At 53.8% G+C, this 11025-nt stretch overlaps 2 protein-coding genes across 2 annotated transcripts; one reads left to right on the forward strand and one right to left on the reverse strand.

Moving 5' to 3' along the window:
* Nucleotides 1-1298: 1298 nt before the first annotated feature.
* On the reverse strand, nucleotides 1299-2212 carry LOC149866874 (heat shock protein 30C-like). The gene is made up of 2 exons (XM_090041660.1): nucleotides 2193-2212; nucleotides 1299-1767 (listed from the first exon to the last, which is right to left on the reverse strand). Exons 1-2 carry the CDS (start codon nucleotides 2210-2212, stop codon nucleotides 1299-1301), a joined length of 489 nt encoding a protein of 162 aa, XP_089897786.1.
* A 685-nt stretch (nucleotides 2213-2897) lies between these two features.
* Nucleotides 2898-3593, forward strand: LOC149866875 (heat shock protein 30D-like). Its single transcript, XM_090041661.1, has one exon. The coding sequence runs from the start codon at nucleotides 2898-2900 to the stop codon at nucleotides 3591-3593; it is 696 nt and encodes a 231-aa protein (XP_089897787.1).
* Nucleotides 3594-11025: the final 7432 nt, after the last annotated feature.

The raw sequence follows: 11025 nt of genomic DNA on the forward strand, positions 1-11025 counted from the left end.
GGCACAGAGGTGAGAGGCAACGGTCGATGCCAGCTGCTGCCTGGCTGGCCTATGGTTCTTGCTCAGAAAGACCCATCAGCACCAGACCCTGAAAAGCAAAAACTCCAAGCAGGCCCTGGATGTGCCTGGGGACAGAGTCTTGTGCATGGGTCTTATGTGCATGTTCCTTGCAGCATTCATCTCAAATGCCCTGCTGTTGTCAGCTGATACAAATACGAGAGCCAGAGCAGCAATGTGAGTGAACATGCCAATGATGTGTGCATGCACATTGGTACGTGCATGAGCCCACGTTCCTTCAAGTGAGCCTGCATGTGCCAATTGGATGTTGCGTGTCCTATCAGCGTTTCCCGAAACGCTGTCTGACTCAGGAGTAAATGGGCCCTCGGGAGAGCCTCCCCGACACTGCCTAAGCATTTGGGGGCCAACGTATGTAGCATAGCTGCCACAAATAAAGCCCCATGGCCCTCCCCAAGTACCCGTCCTATACCCTTGCGCTGCCCGATTTGCTGATCTTTCTGCTTCCTTTCCCATGCTCCGTACCTGATCTGCTACTCTGCTTTCTGCCCCATGTGCACTGTGCTGACTGTCCCTTGCTCCGTCTCCTTCATGACACACACAGAGGCTGCCTGTGCCATTTGAGGCACCCATATTGCAGCTTGGCCACCCCTGCTGTAAACTGATCAATCCTTACCAAGTGAGTGGCTCCACAGCAATCCAGTGGATCACTCAGGTGACTCAGACTCACAGGCCTGAGCCCTGTTGCTAGAAGGGATTGCTCCCAGGCTAGAGCAGTTTACTTTGAAAGTGTATGCAAATATAGACAGTGACAAAATACAGGTCCCAAGGTCCCCAGATAGTGTGTGGCGACGCTCAGACCTCAGGGCACCAGTAACAAAAGTGACTACAGTCACAACTGTTCCCTGTTTGGAAATAAAAAAACAACAAAACAGTTTCCCGTTAATCCACTTGCAACTACAATGCGGGAAACACGGGTTTATTTCCACCAATGACATACAAACATGACATTCAGGAAGATCACTGTCACCTGGCCAAGATAAATGTCCAGAAACAAGAACTATTGAAAACAAAGGCCCCGTTCCTCTCCAGGTTGGGCACAGGTATAAGAGTTCGGTCCAGAGTCCAACACGGGAAAGACTCAATCGGTCACTGCTGCAGGAGGGACTCCTAGGCATGATGTACTCGGATGGGATGACAGGGCTTGGGCAGGGATACACCCCAGAAATGGCTGCAGTCTCCGGGCCAGGGCAGCGGGCTCATTGTCACCCCCTCTGGCTGGGTCAGGACTCCTGGCTGCCGCTTTCCTCCTCCCTTCCCAGCTCCTTCTCCTCCCTGGCGGCAGTGTCTCCGTGTGTGGCTCCCTCTCCTGCCTGGACGCTGATGGGAATGGCTTTCCCCTCTGCGGGCTGCAGGGCCAGGCGTGGGGCCTGGATGCGGAGCTGTCCATCCGAGCACAGGGAGCAGGTCACCCCCTCCACATCCAGGCCCGCGGGCAGCAGCATTTCCCTGCGCAGCTCCCGGTACTCCTGCAAGCTGCCTCCATCCTCTCCAGCGCTCCGCTTCTCACGCCTCCCCATCACCGTCACCCTCCTGCCCTCCTGCCTCACTGTCAGCTCGTCTGGCGCGAAGCCGGCCACGTCCACGCGCAGCTCGAACTTCTCGTGCTGCCGACCCCCAGCCTCTGGCTCCTGCTCTGTGGCCCCAGCCTGGGCCGCTCCATCCTGCCTCGGCTCCCACGATCCCTGCTGCCTGGGTTAGCCATTGTTGTGACATGGGCTTGGGAGATTTTCCTGGTAAATCTCAGTTGTGCTAAAGTACAGGACAGTTGGAGGGATGAGAGAGCTGGCATCTGTGTGTGTAACCCTGTCTGCCGGGCTCGTCTTAGTGCCTTGCCCTGTGCCAGCACGGCTGGGCCACGTGGAGCGTGAGACGGCTGCTCACAGACCTGGGTCTTTCATCTCCAGCACTAGAGGACTGTATAAAAGTTGGGAGGTGCCAGGTTTTTAGCGCACGGTTAGCACCCCTGGGGCATAACATTATACATGTACTAAGTGCTTCTAAAACACTGAAATACACCCACATGGCTGTATCATTCAGACCAAGATGTGCCCCGCTACCATGTAAACGTAGAAATGAGCATGCACACATAGTTGCATATGCACAATAACCCTTACCTATGGCAAGTGTCTTCCATGAATAACGGCACCACCCCGTCCCCATTTCCCCACTCCCCCCACACATGCAGTATCACAGACTTTGGGACCAGAGCCTCTGGGAAGCTCTGAGATGTGGACTGATGTTCCTGCCTGTTGCTTTTTCCTGACACTGGGGGGGGCATCCTGCCCGTGCATCCCGATAATTTATGTTCCTCGGAGACTGGCTGACTTCACACACCAGCCCTCTGCCAATCTGGTCCCGTGACTGTGAGTCGCTGGAAAGGCACTGCGTCAGCTGGATTTCTCTGGAGGCTCCTGGAGCATTTCTCTGTGATCGTGGACAACGGGGCTTATGCAAAAGCCATGGCTGCACCAGAGGGAGCAGGTACACAGCCCTGCAGCCTGTCCCCACTCTGTGCACCCAGAGGCTTCAGGCACCTTCCAGCAAAGCCCAGCCCCCACCACGCAGCCAGCCCTGCTCCACAGTGCCACAAGTCACCGGCTCCGCTGCCCTGATCCATCATTCATGAGTCAGGGCCAGGGCCCTCCCACCAAGGCCGCACAGGGCCAGACGGGGCGGGCTCAGCCCAGATATGGGCAGGAGGACGACGGTTCAGGAAGCGCCTGGAAGGGCCACGTGGGTACAAAAGGCAGCCGGGCAGGCAGCAGAGGCAGTGCTGAGCTGAGCAAGGCAAGGGCAGTGTGTGTGGCAGGAGCAGAGCCATGGCACGCTACTCCCGGGGCCTGGTGCGGCTGCTCCCTGTGCGGCAGTGGCCATCGCGAGGCTGGGGGCCCGCGTGTGTCTGCAGCAGCGAGGGGATGGGCAGCCTCCTGCAGCCATGGCCAGCCAGTGTCTTTGAGCAGATGGCGAGTGACCTGCAGCGGCAGGTGGAGGCGATGGACAGGCTGAGCCGTGGCGTCTTGCAGGCCCAGCTGCTCCTGTGGTTGGAGCCTGCGGGCCAAGGGGAGCCGAGGCAGGATGGAGCGGCCCAGGCTGGGGCCACAGAGCAGGAGCCAGAGGCTGGGGGTCGGCAGCACGAGAAGTTCGAGCTGCGCGTGGACGTGGCCGGCTTCGCGCCAGACGAGCTGACAGTGAGGCAGGAGGGCAGGAGGGTGACGGTGATGGGGAGGCGTGAGAAGCGGAGCGCTGGAGAGGATGGAGGCAGCTTGCAGGAGTACCAGGAGCTGCGCAGGGAAATGCTGCTGCCCGCGGGCCTGGATGTGGAGGGGGTGACCTGCTCCCTGTGCTCGGATGGACAGCTCCGCATCCAGGCCCCACGCCTGGCCCTGCAGCCCGCAGAGGGGAAAGCCATTCCCATCAGCGTCCAGGCAGGAGAGGGAGCCACACACGGAGACACTGCCGCCAGGGAGGAGAAGGAGCTGGGAAGGGAGGAGGAAAGCGGCAGCCAGGAGTCCTGACCCAGCCAGAGGGGGTGACAGCGAGCTACTGCCCTGGCTCAGAGACTGCAGCCATTGCCAGGGAAATCGGTGCTCTCAACCCTGTAATCCCATCCAAGTACATTGTGCCCTGCTGTCCCTCCTGGAGCAGTGACTGGGGGCTGGGCTGAGTCCATCACCATCTTGGTTTCTGGACAAAGCTTTCATATGTGTCACCAAGCTGGAGAGGGATGGGGCTTTGGGTTTCTGTACCAATGAATTGCCAGGTGACATTTATCTGGCTGTCTGTATTGCTTATGTGTAATGATGGAAATAAACCTGTTTCCCACATGCCAGTTGTCCGTTGATTTAATGGAAACTGTTTCTTGTCCAATTTCTAGCTCAGCACTGAAGAGAGGGAAACTGTCAGTTTTTTGTTTATAAAAATCAGTAATTGAAGGGCATAGTATGGAAAAGATAGTATTATATCTGCACCAGATGTACCATGGGTTTTAAGTCAGTGTAGTCAACCTTTACAGTACCGTAAGAAAGGATCAGATAGGCAGTATAAACCACTCTGGGGTGTTGCTGCCCCAGGAAGGGTATGTAGGAGATCCTCCGTCCACATCTGTCCTGTTGTAGTTGTTTTTTTCTGAGGCCTACAGGTGCGCTCCTGCCACTGTGGCAAGGTTCTAGGATGGTGCACACCGTGTGTACTCCTAAATATTAGGTCTGTGCGAGGCTTCAGACCATGTTTCGGATCTGGAGAAGCTTCAGACACTTCAGCTTCCGAAGCAGCATCTCCGGATCGAAGCAGTGGCTTTCTTAGGCTTTCCAAAGCATTTAGGATCTTCCAAACTGCTTCAGAACCACTTCAGAGATACGGCCTTATGGTATAATGGGGAATCAATGAAATATCTATAACTTTTTTGTTTTTTATCTAATTTTGTCTGATTTGGCACCTGGGAGCCCGATTTGTCTCAATGCAAGCTCTGGCAACATCATGAGAGCTGAAGACAGTGGAAGACAGGGAACATGCAGGGTGTCAGAAGGTTTGTGTATCAGAAAAAAATTGCTAGGGTGGGTGCCGGTATCCCTCTATCAGTCTCTCAATGGTTGCCTTAAAACTGCTTTTTGTAGTTAAAGGGAAGTTTTCTGGCACAGGCACTCTCAGGCCTGTGTAGGACACCGGATCGAATAGCTGCCTACTTGCACAGGCCTACTAGATATACTCTTTGCCAATATGCTTTGTTTCCTAGTGTAATTTCCATTGCTGCACATAACTGCTGTATACGTGTGGCACAGGTCTGGTTCCTTACAATGTTAGACTACTATTCTGTAGGTGAGAGTGTCCCTATGGTCTTGGGACCTAGATTTGACCTAGGGCCTAGACTTCTGGAGGAGACAGTTGTGAAGACTGGAAGATTATTAGACCATACTGTAAAAGTATAAGAACCAGGACTCGTGAGGAGAGGTCCTAAGAAGAGGTGTCCTGTACAGCCCTGAGAGTGCCTGTGCCAGAAAACTTCCCTTTAACTAAGAAAAGCAGTTGTAAGGCAACCATTGAGAGATGGACAGAGGGATAATGGCACCCACCCTACCAGTTACTTTCAGATGGACAAAACTGACACCCTCGAGTCTGTCCTCATGTTCCCTGCCTCCCACTGTCATCAGCTCTTATGATGTTGCCAGACTACGCATTGAGACTGGTGCTTGTCTTCATGGCCCAACTGCTAGGATGAGGAAGGCTTCTAGCTCTCTTTACAAACAAAAAGTATTTTTTTTTGCCCTAAGGTTGTAAACAAAAGGTGGAAATGTGTACTCTAGTGTCCAAAACAGAGTCCAGTGGAAAGAATGTGCCCTTCTAAAAATATCAGCTGGACGAGCCTCTCGCTGTCCATTAGTTGGGGGCCAAGATGGTGTTGGGTTAGAGTAGGGGCACTCAACCCCTGGCCTGCAGCCCATAATGGGTCCGTGAAACCCTTAAGGATCCAAAACGTTATCCGCGAGTGGGTGTAAGGCAGTGGGAGCTTTGGCAATTCACACATCCATCAATCCCCTGCTGACAAATTTCCAAGTCCCTCCGGCCATATGACATGGCCTTGTACATTGGATCCTGCTGGAATGTGCAGGGCTGGGGCAGGGCAGTGAGCTTGATCTGGCTTGTGCAGGGCTGCAGCTGGGGCACTGGGATCCAGTCTGGCTTGGGCAGGACTGGTAGTGGGGAATGGACTATGGTTGGCACGTGCAGGGCTGGGGCAGCAGGCTCCATTCAATGTGGGGCCACAGTCATAATGTGGGCCCCTGGACTGGATCTGGCCCGTACTACTCACCTGTCCACTGGGGCCAAAAGCCCAGGCACCACTGGGTTAGAGTGCTGGTTCTGTTTAGACTCCATGCCAAACCTTCTTTAGACTCAAGGCAGCCCTCAGAAATTGCCAGCTCCTGGCTTTCGTTTGTTCCTTAGATGATGGAAATATACCCGTGCAATTGTTTTATGGCTGAGAGTAATGACTGCCCTCAAAAGGGCAAATCACCTTTAACAGGCTGCTGTGTTCAAGCACTGTGCTGGCAGTGCTCCTATCCATCCCACTGTCTGTGGCCTCTTGAGTGTGGGCTGACAACGTTTTATATAAGCAGGACATGGGCTGCCCTGGTTCCCCTGCTTTCCCTGTGACAGAGTCGGGTGTTGGATCTGTGTTGTGTCAGGGAATGGTGGTGGACATGGAAAACCTCCTCATGTTGGTCCAAAAAGAGGAGAAAATCAGCACAAAGCTAGCGTACTTCCACCTATTCAAGGTGTGTTGCTTGGGACGGCAGCACCAAGAGTGCCCTGGGCTCTCTCTTCTGTTGTCAGAGCGATGTGCAGGCTGGTGCTAGGGCTGATGGCCAGCTGGGCTGCATGGTTGTTTCCCCCAATTCAGCAGCAGATTTTAGCTCTTCCATAGTAGAACATTAGTCCCTGTAGCAGGGCATCTTTGGTGCCTGCCACTTTCACAACCAGAATAGGAAGTAGAGCAGCCTGGAGGTTGCTGCCCTCCCAGTCAGGAGTCACATGGCCAGCAGGAGGCCACCTGATAGGGAAATGGGACCAGCTGCCTAATGTAAGAGCAGGCCTGAGTAGGAAGGCCGGCAGTTGCTGCAAGCAGCCGGAGGGGGAACATCAGCCGGCTGGAGCTGCTGCTCATATAACCTCTTTGGAGGTACAGGGCAGGAACTATAGGGGTGGCAAGAAGTTCCTGGTCCTGGGTCATTACCCAAAACTACACCCTGCTGGGGCTGGATGGTGTGGTATGGCTGCTTGTGGCAGGGCAGTCTCCAGGAAATGCCATACCTGCACCTCCCCAGTGAAGGGTGAGTATGGGGCACCAGAAAGCCTCAGTCCCTGCTGCCTGGCAGGTTACCCTGTGGAAGGGAGAGGCTAATGGAGCACACCTTGAGACAAAAGCACAGGGACCCAGACCCACTGGCCCAGGCCTATAGTGTGGGGGCCTGGAGAAGTGTCCAGGTTGTCTGCAGACACCTGAGACCTGAGTCCACTCATTAGGCCATGAGTGGAGTACAGGCCCATCTGTGGACACCTGAGACCCATGGGTTGCAAGACCCCACAGTCCCAGTGAGGGGGCATCGTAGGATCTGGCAGCTGTGTGGAGTAGGACCTTATGCAGCCTGAAGGACTACACATGGCAGACCACAATAGCTGTAGTGGAGGCTGTAGTGAGCAGGCAGGAGACCCAGGCATACATAAGGACACGTGAGGCAGAGCTTTTATTTTGGATGCCATCTGCAAAGCATTGGATTGGATATGGTATAGGGAAGGTTGAAGCTGTGTATAATACCATAGGCATCAGGGCATAAAATGGGCAGCCTCCTACATTATTACATCTTCTCTTATAAATCAAGTTGTGGCAGGAGAGACAGGGCAGACTGCCCTAGACAGGTGGGCAGGCTGACCTTGGGACTGGCCTCAAGACTTCCCTTGTCATAGTCCCTCTAAAGACATAGGGAAAGAAGGTGGTTGGGAGCAGGCTTCTCCCCCTCGCTTCCCCATCCCCCATATCCCCTTGTTGGATGCCTTTGGGTTGTTAAGAACTGATGATCTCTTCCCACACTCTGTCCCAGTGCTAGGCTTGGCTAACTCCCTCCTACAAGGTCTTGATTTAATGCAAGGCTGCTAAAGTTTCCAAGGCTGCTCCCAGCCTCCAGTGTGCTGGCTCTTTGATATTATTCTGCTAGACAAACCCCTTGCCAAGGCTTGGGTCTGTGTGTCCACTTAGATTCACAGATTCATAGAAGTAGGGTCGGAAGGGACCTTATAAATCATCAAGTCTGACCCCCTGCCCTGGGCAGGAGAGAAAACTGGGCTCAAATGACCCCAGCCAGATAGACGTCAAGCCTCCTCTTAAAGACCCCCTGGGTAGGAGCCATCACCACCTCCATTGGAAGTTTGTTCTAGATCCTAGCGGCCCTGACTGTGAAGTAGTGCCTTTGGATGTCTAGTCTAAACCTACTCTCTAACAACTTGTGGCCGTTATTCCTTGTTACTCTGGGAGGCACTCAGGAACAAGGTCTCTCCCAAGCCCTGCTGGTCCCCCCTAGTGAGTTTATAGATGGCCACCAGGTCCCCCCTCAGCCTTCTCTTGCAAAGGCTGAACAAGTTAAGGTCCCATAGCATCTCTTCGTAGGGTCTGCCCTGCTGAAGTGCGGCACCCAGAACTGAACATAGTACTCCAGCTGTGGCCTGACCAGTGTCGCATAGAGGCAGAGGATCACCTCCTTGGACCTTCCTGAGATGCATCTGTGGATGCACAACAAGGTACGGTTAGCCCTGCTGACTGTGACCTCTCATTGTCGGCCCATGTTCACCTTGGAGTCAATAATGACTGCAAGATCTCTTTCTGCCACTAGACTCTTGAGAAGGGAGTTTCCAAGTTTATAAGCATGCTGCTGGTTCCTACTGCCCAAGTGCAGCACCCTGCACTTGTCAGTGTTGAAACCCATCCTATTTTCATTAGCCCACCCCTGTAACCTGTCCAGGTCCTGCTGTAATCTGTCCTTCCTTACTAGCATGCCCACCTCACCCCAAATCTTGGTATCATCAGCAAATTTAAACAGGCTGCTCTTCACCCCATCGTCCAAGTTGCTAATAAAGAAATTGAACAGTGCAGGCCCAAGGACGGAGCCCTGGGGGACTCCACTGCCCACTTCCCTCCAGGTTGAAAAAGGCCCATCCACCACTACCCTCTGAGTATGACCCCTCAGCCAATCTGCAATCCATCTGACTGTGTAGGCAACAGTGCCACAGTCACCTAGTTTTTTGATGAGAATGGGGTGGGAGACCATGTCAAAGGCCTTGCTGAAGTCCAGAAAGACTACATCCACGGCAACACCTGCATCCAATGCTTTTGTGACCTGATCATAAAAGGCAATCAGGTTGGTCTGACATGACCTGCCCCTAATGAAACTATGCTGATTGCCCTTGAGCATCATCCCTGAGGCCAGTCCATTGCAGATGTGCTCCTTGATGATCTCAAAGAGTTTCCCTAGGATTGAGGTAAGACTGACGGGCCTATAGTTGCCCGGGTCCTCCCTCCTCCCTTTTTAGAAGATGGGGACCATGTTGGCTATCTTCCAATCATCTGGCACCTGGCCCGAGCACCACGAGCGCTCGTAAAGCCGTGCCAAAGGCCCTGCAATAACCCCTGCTACCTCCCTCAACACCCTGGGGTGGAGAGCATCTGGACCCACTGATTTGAACATGTCCAGTCCCTCCATGGTCCGCTCTCTAACCTGGTCCTCCCCAGCTTGAGGTCTGGAGGCGTTCCTCTCAAGTTCGTCTTGCATCACGGTGGGGAAGTCCCGGTCCCTGCACAAGAAAACGGAGGTGAAGAATTGGTTAAAGAGGTCTGCTTTCTCCTCTGGTGCAACCACCAGATTGCCCAGAGGATCTTGCAGGGGCCCCACATTTCCCGGTGCTTTCTTCATCCTCCCTATATATTTGAAAAAGGACTTTTTATTATCTTTGATTTTGGATGCAAATCCTAGCTCTATGTCCGCTTTAGCTTTCCTGACAGCCCCCCTACAGGCCCGAGCAAAGGAGGTATACTCCTCTTTGGAGATAGCACCCCCCTTCCACCAGTCGTACACCGCCTTTTTGGCAATCAGGCATTCCCGTACACCCTTGGTGAGCCAGGGGGGCTTTCGGGCACTCCTGCGCCACTTGCTTCTTGTTGGGATGGTCACCCCTTGGGCCCTGAGTATCGTCTTCTTAAGGAACGACTGCTCATCTTGGGCACTGAGCTCCTCTTCTCTCGAGAACCCCAGCGCCTCTCCCACTAATCTCCTCAACTCGTTGAAGCTGGCCCTCTTGAAGTCTAGGGCTACCGCCTTGCTGCAGGCCCTTGACACCCTGCGCTAGATGGTGAATTCCAGCAAGCGATGATCGCTATCACCCAGGTGGTCAAGAACCTGGAGGCCCCTTACCAGGTTGTCACCTGTGGCCAGGACCAGGTCCAACAGGGTATTTCCTCTGGTGGGGCTGTGCACCTCCTGAATTAAGTGGAGGTCCTGTATCTCAGCCAGGAACCTCCTGGAACGGTCCAACCTGGCTGCCTGTTCCTCCCAGCAGATGTCCAGGTAATTTTAATAACCCATGACAACTACATCCCTTGCCTTAAGTCCCTCTGCAAGCTGGCCCAAAAATTCCCGGTCCAGCTCCTCCCCTTTGGTTGGGGGGTCTGTAGTAGACCCCCATGGTTAGATCCTTCTCCCCACGGCCTCCTTGTATCTTGACCCAGAGCACTTCCACTTGCCCCTCCTCTGACCCCATTCTGCTGGCAGAGGATGTGTAGTGCTCCTTGACATAGAGTGCCACACCCCCACCTTTCCTTCCTTCTCTATCCCGCCTATAAAGCCTATAGCCCCTAATGCTAACCGGCTCCCAGCTCTCCTCCCTCTTCCCAGGGCAGAGCTGGACTCCAGTGGGGGGAGGGCCCCTTCCTCTCCGGTGCCACACAGCAGTTCATTAGCTACAGCTGGAAGATCCAGCAGTAAGGGTAGCCTGTGCTAGAAAGGCAGTGGGGGGAAGGAGGAAGACATAATAGATGTTTACAAACCAACTCTTGAGGCCTGCACCATGGGGCCATGCTAAAATATCTACTTAACGTATTAACCCTTTGTGCATTGTTTTTATAACACAGAAATCCTCAGCACAGCATATGGTCCCTAATTCTGCGACGTGCCATAAAGTTTGGTCTGGAAGAGCCTCAAACCCCCTGATGTGCTCCCACCCATCCCACCTTCCTTTGTGAGCTCTGCTCTCAGCTGGACCACAGCAGCTTGGTCTGTAACCCAAGCCCCTGGCTGGCTGTGACTACACTGCCCAATTTGGATGTGCGATGTTGCCTCAGGAAGCAGGCACTATTATTTTGGCACATGAGTAATCCCTAAGCCATCAGCTGCTTAAAAATAGAAG

The sequence above is a fragment of the Crocodylus siamensis genome, chromosome 4, assembly GCF_052110815.1.
Source record: "Crocodylus siamensis isolate JL-2025a chromosome 4, ASM5211081v1, whole genome shotgun sequence".
Classification (NCBI taxonomy): Eukaryota; Metazoa; Chordata; order Crocodylia; family Crocodylidae; genus Crocodylus; species Crocodylus siamensis.